The sequence below is a fragment of the Nerophis ophidion genome, linkage group LG09 (genome assembly GCF_033978795.1).
Source record: "Nerophis ophidion isolate RoL-2023_Sa linkage group LG09, RoL_Noph_v1.0, whole genome shotgun sequence".
In the NCBI taxonomy this organism is placed as follows: Eukaryota; Metazoa; Chordata; class Actinopteri; order Syngnathiformes; family Syngnathidae; genus Nerophis; species Nerophis ophidion.
The window spans coordinates 57327486-57347785 of NC_084619.1; the positions used below are offsets into that span (position 1 = coordinate 57327486).

The window sequence follows — 20300 nt, forward strand, 5'->3', positions numbered from 1 at the left end:
GAGCATGGAATTGTCCACAATGTTTTGGTATCCTTGCGCATTCAATGTTCCTTTCACTGGAACTAAGGGGCGAAGCCCAACTCCTGGAAAAACAACCCCACACCATAATTCCTCCTCCACCAAATTTCACACTCAGCACAATGCAGTCCGAAATGTACCGTTCTCCTGGCAACCTCCAAACCCAGACTCATAAATCAGATTGCCAGATGGAAAAGTGTGATTCATCACTCCAGATAACACGCTCCACTTCTCTAGAGTCCAGTGGCGACGTGCTTTACACCACTGCATCCGACGCTTTGCATTGGACTTGGTGATGTATGGCTTAGAAGCAGCAGCTCGGCCATGGAAACCCATTCCATGAAGCTCTCTGCGTACTGTACGTGGGCTAATTGGAAGGTCACATGAAGTGTGGAGCTCTGTAGCTACTGACTGTGCAGAAAGTCGGCGACCTATTTGCACTATGCGCTTCGGGATCCGCTGACCCCTCTGTCAGTTTACGTGGCCTACCACTTGGTGGCGCAATTGCTGTTGTTCCCAAACTCTTCCATTTTCTTATAATAAAGCCGACAGTTCACTTTGCAATATTTAGGACTGAGGAAATTTCACGACTGGATTTGTTGCACAGGTGGCATCCAATGACAGTTCCACACTGGAAATCACTGAGCTCCTGGGAGCGGCCCATTCTTTCACAAATGTTTGTGGAAACAGTCTCGATGCCTAAGTCCTTGATTTTATACAAGGCCAAGTGATTAGGATACCTGATTCTGATCATTTGGATGGGTGGCCAAATACTTCTGGCAATGGAGTGAACCGTATTTTTCGGACAATAAGTCACAGTTTTTTTCATCATTTGGGTGAGACTTATACTCAGGAGCGACTTATGTGTGAGATTGTTAACACATTACCATAAAATATCAAATAATATTATTTAGCACATTCACGTAAGAGACTAGACATATACGATTTCATCGGATCAAGCGATTAGGAGTGACAGATTGTTTGTTAAACGTATAGCATGTTCTATATGTTTTAGTTATTTGAATGACTCTTACCATAATATGTTACCTTAACATACCAGGCACCTTCTCAGTTGGTTATTTATGCGTCATATAACGTACACTTATTCAGCCTGTTGTTCACTATTCTTAATCTATTTTAAATTGCCTTTCAAATGTCTATTCTTGGTGTTGGGATTTATCAAATAAATTTCCCCCAAAAATGCGACGCATACTCCAGTGCGACTTATATATGTTTTTTTCTTCTTTATTATGCATTTTCGGCAGGTGCGAATTATACTCCGGATCGACTTATACTCCGAAAAATACAATATATGTGTATTATATTAATATTATATATATGAATATCCATCCATCCATTTTCTACCGCTTATTCCCTTTTGGGGTTGCGGGGGGCGCTGGGGACTATCTCAGCTACAATCGGGCGGAAGGCGGTGTTCACTCTGGACAAGTTGCCACCTCATCGCAGGGCCAACACAGATAGACAGACAACATGCACACTAACATTCACACACTAGGGGCAATTTAGTGTTGCCAATCAACCTATCCCCAGGTGCATGTCTTTGGAAGTGGGAGGAAGCCGGAGTACCCGGGGGGAACCCACGCATTCATGGGGAGAACATGCAAACTCCACACAGAAAGATCCCGAGCCTGGGATTGAACCCAGGACTGCAGGACCTTCGTATTGTGAGGCAGACGCACTAACCCCTCTCCCACCGTGAAGCCCTTATATATGTATATATATAATACAATATATATGGTGTTATAAATATACATATACATATAATGTATAAATTATGTTTTATATATTTTACAATATATAAATAAACATTTTTAAATAAATATATATATACATATATTTTAAAATTTTTGTTTTAATCGATTTTTGAAAACATTTGAAATCGGAATAAATTAGAATCACGATTTGGATGTGAATCGATTTTTGTGTGCACTCCTAGAAACTAATCAATATTGTGATATTTGATGCGCCTCGCAATGCAGGCTCTGGTGTTGTTTCCAATTTCTAGTAAAAAAACAACACGTCAAAGTGTTTTAGGAGTGTGGTTTTGTCTCGGGCACTGAACCAAAGTCCTCTTGCCCATTGCTTTACAAGCGAGCGCCATAAAGCCGCCGTCGAGAACTTCTATTTCTAAGTAGCGTTACCTCGTTCTTCAGCGATCCCACGATGTAGAGTCTCTCTCGCTCAGAGATCCACGGGTGACTGTTGGGACTGTCGAAGGCCAGAAGAGCCCACAGCACAAACCACAAAAGGCCCACGGCACCTTAACAAACACACACATCACACTTGGTCATCATGCTCTCACGCGGTAAAAACACTGGGACGGTAAAAACACTAACAATAAAAACGTGTATGATAACAGACATAAATGGGAACGTTCAACATGTATCCCTTTTAGCAGAACCCTGGTTCACACGGCAAAACGCACATCAATTACGGTAGCGTGATGGCATGCAAAATAATTATCTGGTATCTGTGACAATTGCTTTTAAAGACAACTTCGTCCCCTCATTCTGTCTGTGCCGTCTATACAGAAAGCATAAACTTTGGAAAAAAGGCAGAAACCTGTAGGGTTAACTTTCCCACAAGACTGCAATCTATTTGTGGCTGGGGTGTGTTGTGAGTCGGGCCGGGCTTTAACCTTATCAATAAATATCGCGATATGAATTAAAAAAGAGTTTGATAATTTCTTATTCTTCATCGGAAGGAAGTGAAACACGCAAAAGCAAAGTTGGTTGCATGAAGAAAGGAACTCGCTCTCTGGAATTGATCACGGATCAGTGGGAGTGACACGCTAAGAGAAAATCAGGTAATAACATCAACTATCAAGTTTGGTTGCGCCATCTTGTTTGATTCTTTGCATGGAGTGAGAGGATAAAGTAGAAATGAAGAAATTGTGGATAAAACAGGAAATTACAGTATGGCAGTTTTTTTTCCCTCTGCAGAAAATACTTATTCTCCGGTTTCTCTATGCTTACATTTTCACACTTTGCACTATTTTCTTACACTTTATTAAGCATTTCTTACATATTCCTTATTTTTGCACTTTCACTTTAAGAGCTTATTGTTAAGTGTTCAATGAGATTTTACTATTTTGTTGACATTGAGTGTTTTCCATGCTTGTGTTGACATTTCCTTTCTGCCTTGATAATTGAGGGGATTATAATCAGAGGAAGGTTACATTTGAAATAAAAATGGTTACATCTAATATTTTTCTCCTGGTTCTTATTTTCAAATATCAATAATTACCAATATCAACAGTTATACAAAAGCCATGATACAGTTTTCAGGCATATTGTGGGTCGAATGAAACAGTCGTCCACAAACGGCGCAGTTGGCCATGACAGGTTCGCAAAAAAACAATAAATGCACAACAAATATATTTAGAACTACAAATTAACTTTCTTCAGTCATTTTTTTAACGTCAAAAGCAAAACATGTCTGTTCTGTCCTTTACATGGGGAGGGGCCCACGATAGCACCCGCTGCTTTCATGTCAGAATCGCCAAAAATGTATTAAGTTTTTTAGGGAAAAAGATGAAAAACCATGGACCCAGATTTCCCTCGCCCGGACGCGGGTCACCGGGGCCCCCCTCTGGAGCCAGGCCCGGAGGTGGGGCACGATGGCGAGCGCCTGGTGGCCGGGCCTGTTCCCATGGGGCCCGGCCGGGCACAGCCCGAAGAGGCAACGTGGGTCACCCCTCCAATGGGCTCACCACCCATAGCAGGGGCCATAGAGGTCGAGTGCATTGTGAGCTGGGCGACAGCCGAAGGCAGGGCACTTGGCGGTCCGATCCTCGGCTACAGAAGCTAGCTCTTGGGACGTGGAACGTCACGTCACTGGGGGGGAAAGAGCCTGAGCTAGTGCGCGAAGTCGAGAAATTCCGGCTGGATATAGTCGGACTCACTTCGACGCACAGCAAGGGCTCTGGAACCACTTCTCTCGAGAGGGATTGGACCCTCTTCCACTCTGGCGTTGCCGGCAGTGAGAGGCGACGGGCCGGGGTGGCAATTCTTGTTTCCCCCCGGCTCAAAGCCTGTACGTTGGAGTTCAACCCGGTGGACGAAAGGGTAGCCTCCCTCCGCTTTCGGGTGGGGGGACGGGTCCTGACTGTTGTTTGTGCTTATGCACCAAACAGCAGTTCAGAGTACCCACCCTTTTTGGGAACACTCGAGGGAGTACTGGAAAGTGCTCCCCCGGGTGATTCCCTTGTCCTATTGGGAGACTTCAACGCTCACGTTGGCAACGACAGTGAAACCTGGAGAGGCGTGATTGGGAAGAATGGCCGCCCGGATCTGAACCAGAGTGGTGTTTTGTTATTGGACTTTTGTGCTCGTCACAGTTTGTCGATAACAAACACCATGTTCAAACATAAGGGTGTCCATATGTGCACTTGGCACCAGGACACCCTAGGCCGCAGTTCCATGATCGACTTTGTAGTTGTGTCATCGGATTTGCGGCCTCATGTTTTGGACACTCGGGTGAAGAGAGGGGCGGAGCTTTCTACCGATCACCACCTGGTGGTGAGTTGGCTGCGATGGTGGGGGAGGATGCCGGACAGACCTGGGAGGCCCAAACGCATTGTGAGGGTCTGCTGGGAACGTCTGGCAGAGTCTCCTGTCAGACAAAGTTTCAATTCCCACCTCCGGAAGAACTTTGAACAAGTCACGAGGGAGGTGCTGGACATTGAGTCCGAGTGGACCATGTTCCGCACCTCTATTGTCGAGGCGGCAGATCGGAGCTGTGGCCGCAATGTAGTTGGTGCCTGTCGGGGCGGCAATCCTAAAACCCCTTGGTGGACACCAGCGGTGAGGGATGCCGTCAAGCTGAAGAAGGAGTCCTATCGAGTCCTTTTGGCTCATAGGACTCCGGAGGCAGTGGACAGGTACCGACAGGCCAAGCGGTGTGCAGCTTCAGCGGTCGCGGAGGCAAAAACTCGGACATGGGAAGAGTTCGGGGAAGCCATGGAAAATGACTTCCGGACGGCTTCGAAGCGATTCTGGACCACCGTCCGCCGCCTCAGGAAGGGGAAGCAGTGCACTATCAACACCGTGTATGGTGCGGATGGTGTTCTGCTGACCTCGACTGCGGATGTTGTGGATAGGTGGAAGGAATACTTCGAAGACCTCCTCAATCCCACCAACACGTCTTCCTATGAGGAAGCAGTGCCTGGGGAATCTGTGGTGGACTCTCCTATTTCTGGGGCTGAGGTCGCTGAGGTAGTTAAAAAGCTCCTCGGTGGCAAGGCCCCAGGGGTGGACGAGATCCGCCCGGAGTTCCTTAAGGCTCTGGATGCTGTGGGGCTGTCTTGGTTGACAAGACTTTGCAGCATCGCGTGGACATCGGGGGCGGTACCTCTGGATTGGCAGACCGGGGTGGTGGTTCCTCTCTTTAAGAAGGGGGACCGGAGGGTGTGTTCCAACTATCGTGGGATCACACTCCTCAGCCTTCCCGGTAAGGTTTATTCAGGTGTACTGGAGAGGAGGCTACGTCGGATAGTCGAACCTCGGATTCAGGAGGAACAGTGTGGTTTTCGTCCTGGTCGTGGAACTGTGGACCAGCTCTATACTCTCGGCAGAGTTCTTGAGGGTGCATGGGAGTTTGCCCAACCAGTCTACATGTGCTTTGTGGACTTGGAGAAGGCATTCGACCGTGTCCCTCGGGAAGTCCTGTGGGGAGTGCTCAGAGAGTATGGGGTATCGGACTGTCTTATTGTGGCGGTCCGTTCCCTGTACGATCAGTGCCAGAGCTTGGTTCGCATTGCCGGCAGTAAGTCGAACACATTTCCAGTGAGGGTTGGACTCCGCCAAGGCTGTCCTTTGTCACCGATTCTGTTCATAACTTTTATGGACAGAATTTCTAGGCGCAGTCAAGGCGTTGAGGGGTTCCGGTTTGGTAACCGCAGGATTAGGTCTCTGCTTTTTGCAGATGATGTGGTCCTGATGGCTTCATCTGACCGGGATCTTCAGCTCTCGCTGGATCGGTTCGCAGCCGAGTGTGAAGCGACCGGAATGAGAATCAGCACCTCCAAGTCCGAGTCCATGGTTCTCGCCCGGAAAAGGGTGGAGTGCCATCTCCGGGTTGGGGAGGAGACCCTGCCCCAAGTGGAGGAGTTCAAGTACCTAGGAGTCTTGTTCACGAGTGAGGGAAGAATGGATCGTGAGATCGACAGGCGGATTGGTGCGGCGTCTTCAGTAATGCGGACGTTGTACCGATCCGTTGTGGTGAAGAAGGAGCTGAGCTGGAAGGCAGAGCTCTCAATTTACCGGTCGATCTACGTTCCCATCCTCACCTATGGTCATGAGCTTTGGGTCATGACCGAAAGGATAAGATCACGGGTACAAGCGGCCGAAATGAGTTTCCTCCGCCGGGTGGCGGGGCTCTCCCTTAGAGATAGGGTGAGAAGCTCTGCCATCCGGGAGGAACTCAAAGTAAAGCCGCTGCTCCTCCACATCGAGAGGAGCCAGATGAGGTGGTTCGGGCATCTGGTCAGGATGCCACCCGAACGCCTCCCTAGGGAGGTGTTTAGGGCACGTCCAACCGGTAGGAGGCCACGGGGAAGACCCAGGACACGTTGGGAAGACTATGTCTCCCGGCTGGCCTGGGAACGCCTCGGGATCCCCCGGGAAGAGCTAGACGAAGTGGCTGGGGAGAGGGAAGTCTGGGTTTCCCTGCTTAGGCTGTTGCCCCCGCGACCCGACCTCGGATAAGCGGAAGATGATGGATGGAGGGAAAAAGAGTATCCAGATTACTCGAATATAGCAAAAAAAAAATCCCTAAATTACAACAGCGATTCCTCCTGCTCTGTCTCGTTATGCTCTGTCAGACCAGATTACAATGTGTTTGTGAGCAATGTCAAACAGGTAGCACCAACTCTATTTATAGCAGTGCATCAGAATTAAATGAATTCATTTATGTCAGCCTTTCTTCTGGTTTTCTATTGGTGGGCTGCAATCACATGACCTAGAGGCACATCTGGACACTTCTGGGTTTCAGGTGATGGTCTAAGCGCCATTAGGGTACTGTTTATTTACCTGAATTAATGCAGATTTAGGCTTATTTTAAAAAGGTTAGAGGCAAATATGAAACAGACCATGAACATTTTTTTTTACAGATTTTTACACTTTTAATATAAATATTAAAAAAAAATAATAAAGCACTTGGCTTCCCCGCACAATAACAAATAAACTTTTAGTTTTAGTTAACAAAATCGACATAAAGCATAAAAATACCGATGATTGGACCAATAATCACAATATTTATTACTTGGGCTTAACATGACGTTAGTTTATTTGCACAAGCAGTTTTTCCTAGTTCAGGTGTCGGCAACCCAAAATGTTGAAAGAGCCATATTGGACCAAAAATACAAAAACAAATCAGTCTGGAGCAGCAAAAATTAAAAGCCATATTACATACAGACAGTGTGTCATGAGATATCAATTGAATTATGAGGACGTAAATGAAACTAAATGAGCTCAAATATACCTACAAAAGAGGCATAATGATGCAATATGTACAGTACATACAGCTAGCCTAAATAGCATGTTAGCATCGATTAGCTTGCTGTCATGCAGTGACCAAATATGTCTGATTAGCACTCCACACAAGTCAATAACATCAACAAAACTCAACTTTGTGCATTCATGCACAACGTTGAAAGTTTGGTGGACAAAATGAGACCGAAAAAGAAGTGGCATAAAAAACGTCTTACAAAGTCGGAGAAAGCTATACATATAAACAAAGTACGGTGAGTTCAAGGACCGCCAAAATAAGTAGGACAAAACGGCGCTTGCCAAATACTGGAATCAGTGAAGCATGTTTAATATAAACTGTGTTGCTTTATAAAAATTAGGGAGGTTTGTGTCATGTTTGTCCTCCTACAGAAACCCTATAAAAACAAAAAATATGTTTTTTTTTCCCCCTCATCTTTTTCCATTTTTCATACATTTTTGAAAAAGCTCCAGGGAGCCACTAGGGCGGCGTTAAAAAGCCGCATGCGGCGCCAGAGCCGTGGGTTGCCGACCCCCGTCCTAGGTATATTTCGGCATAACGACCACAAAAGAACACAAACTAATGCGATCCCTTGTTTTTTCTTTACGTTTAGTTCTTTCTGCTCTCAAACACAACTAATATAGTAGAGAATAAACTGGATTGCCGCACATAAAGTTTCTTAAACAAATCAAATGTTCAAAAAAACATTTTACAAAGTGATCTCTGCAGACACAAGCGGTCCGATTGTATTCCACGAGATGATGAAAGTGATATTTTTGAGAGCCATTTCCTTCGACGCACTTTTGTTTTTTCCCTGACTTACCTTTATGAAAAACTTATTTCGAGTTATTTCCTATCCTTCTATTTGAACGACAGGAACACTCAAGAAGAGAACAGCAATACGTATTTTCTGTTCAAACTTTACACTCACTCTCACTTGTTTTAATGCTATTAAGCTGAAACTGCCTGGGCACCGTGGGAATTAAGCCGCCAAGAAGAAAACCAGATATGACGTCATACATAACCCTCCTATTCTGTACAAACGACATAGGCGAGAACATGAAGTGACAAACTCCTCCCACCATTAACTCACATTTTGAGGTATAACCCCCGACAGAGATGTACCTTCTCCCACCCTGTAGAAAGCGCCTGTCGCTGTCCGACAAGTGCTTTCAGGAGAGGTGTCCCGACACAACCGTTTCACTTCCGATACAATACCCATTTTTTGGAGCCTTGAGTGCTGGCCGATACCAACATTTTCCGGTTAAGTTTCAGCACAGCTTATACATATTTTTGTTATTTTGTAGAGTGAAACATTAGAATAAGTTTGAAATTAATCAAACAGAGAACAACGGTTAGTATGAAAAACATTGACCTGTTTATTATTAACCGTCTGGAATGGACTTAGGCTGTCTTCAAGTCGAAGTGGAGTGGTAATTGTTTTTTTGGCAACATCTTCACTTATAAGTTAAACTTAACACGCAGTAAATTGAATAATACGAACACATTTGTTACAGGATACTTTCTGACATGCTTGTAAACTTTTTATGTGTAAGTAATAGGCAACTAAAATAATTGATACTTGTTAATATAGACAAATTGTTCAATGTATGTCTGCTATTGTGTGCTTAGCTGTTGTATAGCTGCTAGCTCCGCATACTGTTTGTACAGGACTGAACTAAATATATGACTAAATTATGAGCAATTATCAGACCAATATCAATATGGGATCAGAACACCCAAGTTTTGACGCCATCCGCTGTTTCGCTAAACAGCAAACTAAATATGAGCGTCTAGCTCTTGGTGTGACGCAGTGCACGCATACGAGTGCAATAGTAAACATTTTGTTCAGTGAATATTAAAAGAAGGCATCAGTACATGACATTAACATTACCGTAAGTTCCGGACAATAAGCCGCTACTTGTTTCCTACGCTTTGAACCCTGCGGCTTATAAAACTGTGCGGCTAATTTAAGGCTTTTCTTCGCCAACGACCATAATGTTTTGTGGTCAACAAGTAGTTTTCAAGACCGACAGAGACACTCAAAATGTGTGTCATTGTTTTTGCGATGGGGGCATCATTTGGACGAGTTTGCTCACTGCAGATTGAAAACGTATTTTCTGTTTAGTTCATTGAACCGGAAGTATAACTGTTCATTGCGTTTCTGCTCGAAATAATTCTTCAAACAAAGTTTGTAAGTTTTACAATAGAACTAAAACATATCTTACTTATATACTGTATTCCTATCATTATGTAATCAAGATAGCGCCGTTAGCATTAGAAAGTGTGCTAACAAGTTTGCAAGTGTCTGTGTTAGTATTATTAACTTGCAATGGCATTCTTTTTGTATTGTTTCAGTTTCGTAAATTCACCAAAACGCCACCGTGGAGTTATAGAGTCTGTTAAGCTGATTTGAGAGCTAGTGCAGTGGGTCCATAACGATGACTTCTGTTTTGTTTGATCAGCCGTTTTACTGCCGTGTTACAGACACCGTTTGAAAACAATTAAAGTACGTGAATAAACGTTTACTAACAACTCATTTTACAACGTATATATCTGCAGCTTATAGTCCGGTGCGGCTAATATATGGGGGAAATGTTTCTTCTAAAATGTAGGTGGGTACGGCTTAAATTATGGTGCGTTCTATAGCCTAGAAATGACGGTATTTTGTCCTTACCAAAGACGTAGAAGACGTAGGTCCAGTCCAAGTAGAAGCAGATTTCACCAGACAGTGGGAGGGACACCACCGTGCCTAATTGGGCTCCTGTCAGACATTGTTGCTCAGAATGAACTGGTCGTGCTGGACTCAAAGGTTGGAAGACATTGCATTACATGGTCTCGTTCGTCTCACCGATGTAGGAGATGCTGAGAAGGCGGCTCCTCTCCAGGGGCGGCGCCCACGCTGCCCACATGCCGTACATGGCGGGGAAAGTGACGCCCTGCACGCGGACACAAGGACTTTGGTGCATGATGGTCACAATGCACTCAAGGTGAACAGTAAATACACAACGATGCTATTCGGTAGTGGTTTTCTCCAAATACAATGTACAAATGCCGAGTGGAAAACAGTCACGCAATTGTGCATTAAAAAGGTCTTTTTTTGGATGCAAACCCAAATATTGTTCAGCATTGTTGTATAACGTAGTTTAAATACTGCTAGAGTAGCATTGTTTATCAAAACAATTTCAATCTGACATCACCTGGACAAAGATAAGACCTTCTGAAAGAAGGTTCTGTGGTCAGATGAAACAAAAACTGAGCTGTTTGGCCACAATACCCAGCAATATGTTTGAAGGAGAAAAGGTGAGGCCTTTAATCCCAGGAACACCAAGCCTATCGTCAAGCATGGTAGCGGTAGTATTATGCTCTGGGCCTGTTTTGTTGCCAATGGAACTGGTGCTTTACAGAGAGTAAATGGGACAAGGAAAAAGGAGGATTACCTCCAAACTCTTCAGAACAACCTAAAATCATCAGGCCGGAGAATGGGTCTGGGGCGCAGTCGGGTGTTCCAACTCGTGGCCCCAAACAGACGTCAAAAGTGGTAAAGGAATGGCTAAATCAGGCTAGAGTTAAGGTTTTAGAATGGCTTTCCCAAAGTCCTGACTTAAGTGTGTGGACAATGCTGAAGAAACAAGTCCATGTCAGAAAATCAACAAATTTAGCTGAACTGCACCAATTTTATCCAGAGGAGTGGTTAAAATTTCAACCGGAAGCTTGTGGATGGCTACTAAAAGTGCCTTATTGCAGTGAAACTTGCCAAGGGACATGTCACCAAACATTAGCAGGTTTGGTCACATTTTCAGTCGACCCACAATACATTCATAAAAGAACAAAAGTTCATGAATGTTTTTTGTGACCAACAAGTATGTGCTCCAATCACTCTACCACATAAAAATAAGAGTTGTATAAAGTATTGGAAACTCAAGACAGCCATGACATTATGTTATTTACAAGTGTATGTAAACTTTTGATCACAACTGTATATTTAAAGTTGTTTTTTTTAAGTAAAGAGTAATTCTATGAGTATCTAAATTACTTCATGATTTGAGTAATTTTATTTTTTAGTTTTTATTCTCAGAACAGTAACAGTAATATGGTTTTGAGTTCCAACTAAACACTGTGCAGGCTTTGTTTGAAATACCAATGTATAACGATGTAGATATGGACAAAAACTAATATTGCCTGTATTTTTAGACCTAATCGCGATATGTAGTAACACTATTGCTAATACTTGGTTAATATTCAGGTCACAAAATTGTAAAAGGCGCTTTTTGAGTGTTGTATTAGTGGGTTTTATGACATCATGGCTCCTATTAGCTCCATTGTGAGCTGACTTTTATCTATGAGTTATAATGCATTCAAATAAAAACAGGTGTTCTTGTGAGTGATAGGGAAAATTCCAAACAATGTGTATTTACCCTTCATCCATGTGGGACTTCGAGGATAATTATTTACCTACTACTGTACTGCGACAAGTCAACAGGTTTTTTTAAGTCTATTTTTTTGTTCTTTAAAGGGGAACATTATCACAATTTCTGAAGGGTTAAAAACAATAAAAATCAGTTCCCAGTGACTTATTTTATTTTTCAAAGTTTTTCTCAAAATTTTACCCATCATGCAATATCCCGAAAAACGGCTTCAAATTGCCTGATTTTCACCATCGGTATATCCACCCGTCCATTATCCTGTGACGTCACAGTGTGAATCCACCAGAAACAAACATGGCGGATAGCACAGAAAGGTATAGCGATAGTAGCTCGGATTTCAGCGGCGTAAGCGATTCAACAGATTACGCATGTTTTGAAACGGATGGTTGGAGGGTGGAGGCAGGTAGCGAAAACAAAATTGATGAAGAAACTGAAGTTATTGAGCCATATCACGACGGACAGCGGCACGGGACGAAGCGAGGACGAATTCGGCGATTGCCTTCTAACCAATGATTGGTATGTGTTTGTTTGGAATTAAATGTGGGTGGAGGGAAAGGCTGGGTGCAAATATAGCTACAAATGAGGCATAATGATGCAATATGTACAGTACATACAGCCAGCCTAAATAGCATGTTAGCATCGATTAGCTTGCAGTCATGCCGTGACCAAATATGTCTGATTAGCACACTCCACATAAGTCAATAACATCAACAAAACTCACCTTTGTGGATTCATGCACAACGTTATAAGTTTGGTGGACAAAATGAGACAGAAAAAGAAGTGGCATAAATCACGTCTTAGCAAAGACATCCAGGGGGTTTACCTCGCTCGTTTGCGGGAACAGACAGCAGTCGTCCCTGAATAGCTCACGCACTCCGGCAGATTCAGTGGTGGTCTATTTTCCAATATTGCAGATTTCTTTGACTTTATCGTTGGAAATGCACCCGCTTTGAGTGTCGTAGGATATCCACACATTCTTGCCATCTTTGTCGTAGGTAAAGTGTGCGAAACAAACGAGGGATCTTTTGGCCACTTGAATCCGTCTCTGTTCGTGTTGTTACACCCTCCGACAACACAGCGACGAGGCATGATGTCTCCAAGGTACGGGAAAACAGTCGAAAAAACGGAAAATAACAGAGCTGATTTGACTTGGTGCGTGTAATAATATTGAAAAAATGGCGGATCGCTTCATGTTGTGATGTCACGGGTGAAAGGTCATCGCTCCGACAGGCTATCAATTGAAAGGCGTTTAAATCGCCAAATTCACCTTTTTAAGAGTTCGGAAATCGGTTAAAAAAAACATATAGTCTTTTTTCTGCAACATCAAGGTATATATTGACGCTCACATAGGTCTGGTGATAATGTTCCCCTTTAATCGTCGATGACCTACCTCCCCGATCCCTTCCAGAACCCTGACAGCGATGAGGTAACCGGCGCCCAGGTCAGCCGCCAAAGGGGTGAGCAGCGTGAACACGACGGTTCCCAGGATTCCGAAACCCAGTAGCCACTTGGGGCCGAAGCGGCTGGCCAGGTAACCTCCAGGGATTTGCGTGATGATGTAGCCGTAGAAGAACGAACCCAGGATCCAGCCTTGCGTCTCAACGTTCCAGTCGTACACGCTGGCCTGTTAGAAGAGTGTGCAGGGGTCACATTTAGTCATAAATTTACAACTAAATGCACCAGGCGGCGTGGATGAAGTGTAGAAAATCACCGAGTGGTTGCGTCCGGGCCGTGCGGGGTTGGCGTGAGGGGCACACACGGAGGCGCTGTGGTTGGTGTGGGGCTGGTGGGTGGCGTTAAGCATGTCCACCATGGCCACGCTCAGGTTGACCCGCAAGGAGTAGACAACAAAGAAGCCGTAGGAGGACAGCAAGGCCAGAAGGTAACGGGTTGAGCAGCATGCCGGAGCTAAGGAGTCACAAAAAAAAAAAAAAAAACTTTTCATTTCCAAACTGGTCACAGCAAACAACGGCTCCTCCATTTTAGTCGTCAGAACGAAACAATCATCAAAAAAGATAAACGAGCTGTGAAAATGCTCAGAAGCCATTCATTGTTGTTTTATACTTCATACAGAGTACTGTCTTCAAATCAGACCTCTATAGCGCACTGGTGTCAAACTAAAGGCCCAGGGGCCACATCTGGCTGGCACAACATTCTTCCTGTAGGGCCGATAAAACGATATAATTATATATCGCAATAGACACGTCATCGATATCAATAAAAAATGCATTTTGAAAAAACGTTTATACTATATACAGTATATATACGTATATGCACACTGTATATACACATTAGGGCTGGGCGATATATCGAATATACTCGATATATCGCGGGTTTGTCTCTGTACGATATGGAAAATGACTATATCGTGCTATTCGAGTATATGTTCGCACGCAGTTGCTTTTAGCTGCGGGCATTACACAGCAGGCGTTTCTCGATCTTTCTTGTCTCTCCTTCTCACAGACATAAAACAAGCGCACCTACTTACATACGTCACATACTATCGCGCGTGCAACATCGTACGCTCTCGCCGAGCAGACAGGTAGCGGCATGGCTAACGTTAGCTGTGATGCTAGCGGTGCAAGTGGTAATACGAGAGAGAGAAGGTGCGAATCTGGTAACAAATGGAGGAATAATTACTTCCGAAGAAAAACAGCACGGGGTCCATCGTCTGGCGGTGGTTTGGCTTCAAGTGGGAATATGTTGAACAGACAACCGTAATATGTCAAGTATGCAGCAAAAACATTGCTACAAAAAGTAGCTCCACTGCTAATGTGTAGCATTATTTGAAAAGTCACCCGTTAGAGAATGAAGAGTGCTTGAAACTCCGCATGTCAAAATCTCCGTTCGGTGCCACACCAACAAAATGCAGAAGCAACCATTTCCAGATCAACATCGTATGAAACAGTCAAAAACAGAAGGAAATGACGTCCGCAGTAACCTACCACATAGCAAAGGATGCAGCTTATTTTAATGTGACAGTTAATGAAATATCTTGTGTGACATCAAGCACAAAAGTGCACTTTATTTGTTTTTAAATATTGTAGTGGCGTTCTGTACAAAAAGTGCACTTTATTTTAATGTTTTTTGATAAGTCATCTCAGTGACATCAATCAATCAATCAATGTTTACTTATATAGCACTAAATCACTAGTGTCTCAAAGGGCTGCATCATGCACAAAAGTGACAATCTTGCACTTTCTGTTTTGGAAATGACATGAATGTTTGTGCCACTGCTTAATAACTGTTTAATAAATACAGTTTTGGTCAATTGACTTAGTTATGGTTTCCCTCTGTGCATGAAAGTTTAAATGAGCATATATTAATGCAGTATAAACAAGAATGTTTAATGTAGACACATAGAATCATCATACTGCTGTGAGTATATCAGTGCTTCTTAACCTGGGTTCGATCGAACCCTAAGGGTTCAGTGAGTCGGGCTCAGGGGTTCGGCGGATGTCAAAACACACCCGACTCATCGTGTAAATAAAAACTTCTCCCTATTGTCATGAAAAAGGGAGGTTTTTGTGGTTGGTGCACTAATTGTAAGTGTATATTGGTGTATATTATGTTTTTTATGTTGATTTAATAAAATAAAAAAATATATATTTTTTTTTTAATAAAAATTAATAAAACATTATTCTGCGGCCCGGTACCAATCGGGCCACGGCCCGGTACCTGGCCGCGGCCCGGTGGTTGGGGACCACTGCTCTAAACCATACTCTGACCCGAACCCTAACCAAATAACTCTAAATGAAGTCTTTGTTACTTAGAATATGTTTCCCTAGTGTCCAAAAACTCGAAATTAAGTCTTTGTTACTATGTTACTTTGCTACACCCCATCTTAAAGTGTTGTCAAAAACATATAATAACTTTGTTTTGAATTTGTTAAAAAAAAAGGAGGGTTCGGTGAATGCGGATATGAAACTGGTGTGGTTCGGTACCTCCAACAAGGTTAAGAACCACGGGATTATATGCATAAAGTGTTCATTCAAGGCTAAGGCAAAATATCGAGATATATATAGTGTATCGTGACATGGCCTAAAAATATTGAGATATTAATAAAAGGCCATATCGCCCAGCCCTAGTTAAAAGACACATAAAGTGCGTTAACGCCAACACTGAGGATAATGCATACATTTATCATTTATTTTTAAATGGGTTGCAAAAAAGTGGGACACCATTTGTATGACTTGATGGGGTCCCTGGAACCCCTTTTTGAAAATTCCTGGTGCCAACATTGTGATCATACGGCCCTGTAACCACCGAAACACAACGAACCGATAACTTCAACTAATCAAACAGACTAATTGATACTAGAATAATCGATACCTGCGGCCCGAGTCATATTAGAACACACACACACACACACTCACACACACACACACACACACACACACACACAGAGAAAATAGTAGCGTGTACTTAATATGTCTACTTCAGTGTTTTTCAACCTTTTTTGAGTTAAAAAAATGCGGCGGCACACCACCAGCAAAAATCATTAAAAAAACGAAACACAGTTCACAGTAAAAAGTCGTCATCGCAATTGTTGGATATGACTTTAAAGCATAACCAAGCATGCATCACTATATCTCTTGTCTCAAAGTAGGTGTACTGTCACCACCTGTCACATCACACCCTGACTTATTTGGACTTTTTTGCTGTTTTCTTGTGTGTAGTCTTTTAGTTCTTGTCTTGCGCTCCTATTTTGGTGGATTTTTCTCTGAATATTCCTGTAGCAGTTTCATGTCTTCCTTTGAGCGATATTTCCCGCATCTACTTTGTTTGTGTCCTTCTTCGTGGGGACATTCTCATGTCATGTTCAGATATACATTGTGGAAGCCATTTTTGCTCCACAGTAAGTCTTTGCTGTCGTCCAGCATTCTGTTTCTGTTTACTTTGTAGCCAGTTCAGTTTTAGTTTTGTTCTGCATAGCCTTCCCTAAGCTTCAATGCCTTTTTCTTAGGGGCACTTACCTTTTGTTTATTTCTTGTTTATGCATTAAATACCTTTTTACCTGCATACTGCCTCCCGTTGTATCAACATCTACAAAGCAATTAGCTACCTGCTGCCACCTACTGATATGGAAGAGTATTACACGGTTACTCTACAGAGCTCTAGACAGCACCGACACGCAACAACAACACACCATTTGCAGGCTATAATTACTGGTTTGCTAAAAAATATTTTTAACCCAAATAGGTGAAATTAGATTATCTCCCACGGCACACCAGACTGTATCTCACCTCACACTAGTGTGCAGCGGCACAGTGGTTGAAAAACACTGGTCTACTTAAAGGCCTACCTAAACCCACTACTACCGACCACGCAGTCTGATAGTTTATATATCAATGATGAAATCTTAACATTGGAACACATTCCAATACGGCCTTTTTAGTTTACTAAATTGCAATTTTAAATTTCCCGCCAGGTATCCTGTTGAAAACGTCGCGAAATGATGACGCGTATGATGACGCGTGCGCGTGACGTCACTAGTTGTAACGGACATGTTCTCCCAGCACCGATCACGGCTAAAAGTAGTCTGTTTTTATCGCATAATTACACAGTATTCTGGAAATCTGTGTTGCTGAATCTTTTGCAATTTGTTCAATTAATAATGGATACTACAAATAAGAAAGATGTTGGTGTAAAGCGGTGTATTGCAGCCGGCTGTAGCAACACAAACTCAGCCGGTGTTTCTTTGTTTGTTGTGAAGCTTTAATATGGAACAGAGCGGTCAAGCGAACATGGTTCTCTACCACATGTCAACTGGCAGGTTTCGGTGAGAAAACTGTGGTAATAAGTGGGCTATTACCGTAAAAATGAGCAGAGCTTGTGTCGATCCTCCTGCAGCTGTCAACGAGGCAGCTGCGACTTTCTTGGCTCCTCCATGGCTTCTCTTAGAGACACTGGCGGTCACCACACCCCTCCGACTTTCAGGTATGTCTATATCAGGAGTCACCAACCTTTTTGAAACCAAGAGCTACTTCTTAGGTACTGATTAATGCGAAGGGCTACTAGTCTGATACAAACTTAAATAAATTGCCCGAAATAGCCAATTTGCTCAATTTGCCTTTAACACTATGTTATTATTAATAATTAATGATATCTATCTTTGTGGAAACACTGATCATCTTAATGATTTCTCACAATAAATTTATATTTTTGATGACATGTTTTAAATAGGTTAAAATCCAATCTGCACTTTGTTAGAATATAAAACAAATTGGACCAAGCTATATTTCTAACAAAGACAAATCATTATTTCTTCAAGATTTTCCAGAACAAAAATGTTAAAATAAATTGAAAAGACTTTGAAATAAGATTTAAATTTGATTCTACAGCTTTTCTAGATTTGCCAGAGTATTTTTATTTTATTTTAATCATAATAAGTTTGAAGAAATATTTCACAAATATTCTTCGTCGAAAAAACAGAAGCTAAAATGAAGAATTAAATTAAAATGTATTTATTATTCTCTACAATAAAAAAAAATACTTGCACATTGATTTAAAATGTCAGGAAAGAAGAGGAAGAAATTTAAAAGGTAAAAAGGTATATGTGTTTAAAAATCCTAAAATCATTTTTAAGGTTGTATTTTTTTCTCTAAAATTGTCTTTCTGAAAGTTATAAGAAGCAAAGTAAAAAATAAATGAATGTATTTAAACAAGTGAAGACCAAGTCTTTATAATATTTTCTAGGATTGTCAAGTTCTATTTGAGTTTTGTCTCTCTAGAATTGAAAATGTCGAGCAAAGCGAGACCAGCTTGCTAGTAAATAAATACAATTTAAAGAATAGAGGCAGCTCACTGGTAAGTGCTGCTATTTGAGCTATTTTTAGAACAGGCCAGCGGGCTACTCATCTGGTCCTTACGGGCTACCTGGTCCCTGCGGGCACCGCGTTGGTGACCCCTGGTCCATATAATCTCACTAAAACACTAGTAACACAATAAGCAGATGAGGGATTTTCCAGAGTTATCCTAGTAAATGTGTCTAATAAGATCTGAATAGCTCCCACTGCCCTCGTCTTTTTTTATTTTCTTCCAGTTCTTTACTCTCAGTAACCTCATCCACAAATATTTCATCCTCGCTCAAATTAATGGGGAAATTGTCGATTTCTCGGTCCGAATCGCTCTAGCTGCTGGTGGCCATGATTGTAAACAATGTGAGGAGCTCTACAACCTGTGACGTCACACGCACATCATCTGCTACTTCCGGTACAGGCAAAGCTTTTTTATTAGCGACCAAAAGTTGCGAACTTTATCTTCGATGTTCTCTCTTAAATCCTTTCAGCAAAAATATGGCAATATCGCGAAATGATCAAGTATGACACATAGAATGGACCTGCTATCCCCGTTTAAATAAGAAAATCTCATTTCAGTAGGCTTTTAATATGTCTACTTAACAAAAACCCACGTAAAAATAGTTAGATTCTCACCAGCTCAATAAAAGTAGTCCATATTCCATACCGAGCGGCGGTCTTATGACCAGGGCCGGAGGACGTTCCAACGTCGTTAGCGATACATTGGTGAATGCAAACATAGTATTTAATTGGAATTAATGTTTTTTATTTGTTTAAACATGCTAGCTTAAAGAGTGTTAGCTTCCAAGCGCCAAGTCTCACCCTTCTGGACGTTTCCTTTATGTCCCCGATGAAGAAGCGGCGTTTGCTGCTCCTCTTCTTCCGTGTCCGAACCGCGCGACTCCATTTGGTCCCAGCTTGGTTTTTTTCGTTTGGTTTATTTTCCAGCAGCGGTGGAGGGTTTTTTTGTTTTTTTTTATTTCTACCATGAAAAACTGACAGGACAGCAAGCTAACGTCAACAAAACAAGCAGGAAATGGAGAGATGTGACGTTCGCGAACGAGTCGAGTCTTTTGAACAACTCTTTTAGATGGACTGATTCGCAGTTGTGAGCTGAGTGTAAGTTAGTTGGGGAGCCGTTCGTATGAACATGAGGATAAAATGTCACCCAACTGGCAAACTGAAGAAAAATAAATTACGTTTTGAAATGATTTGTATTTTTATTTGATTTAGTTGATTTACTTTTATTTCATTGAGTTGCTGTTTTTTAGTTTGTATTTCACTTTTGTCATTTTTCTGATATACACACTACAACCGTTTTTAAATTTTTATTATGCCCTAATTTGTATTCTAATATTATGTCTACTTTTATAAACATATATACTAGGGGTGTGGGAAAAAATTGATTTGAATTTGAATCGCGATTCTCACGTTGTGCGATTCCGAATCGCTTCTCATTTTTAAAAAAATCGATTTTATTTTATTTTTTTATCAATCCAACAAACCACTACACAGCAATACCATAACAATGCAATCCAATTCCAAA

At 42.3% G+C, this 20300-nt stretch overlaps 1 protein-coding gene across 1 annotated transcript in view; it reads right to left on the reverse strand.

The window, feature by feature from the left end:
• Positions 1–19800, reverse strand: part of slc17a5 (solute carrier family 17 member 5) — a 36296-nt gene extending 16496 nt beyond the window's left edge. Inside the window, exons 1-6 of the mRNA XM_061911315.1 lie at positions 19577–19800; positions 13666–13862; positions 13345–13578; positions 10379–10466; positions 10205–10291; positions 2181–2299 (exon numbers count right to left, since the gene is read on the reverse strand). Coding sequence (XP_061767299.1) covers positions 2181–2299; positions 10205–10291; positions 10379–10466; positions 13345–13578; positions 13666–13862; positions 19577–19661 — 810 coding nt within the window. The 5' untranslated portion in view covers positions 19662–19800. The remainder of the gene's footprint in view (positions 1–2180; positions 2300–10204; positions 10292–10378; positions 10467–13344; positions 13579–13665; positions 13863–19576) is intronic.
• Between the last annotated feature and the right edge of the window lie 500 nt (positions 19801–20300).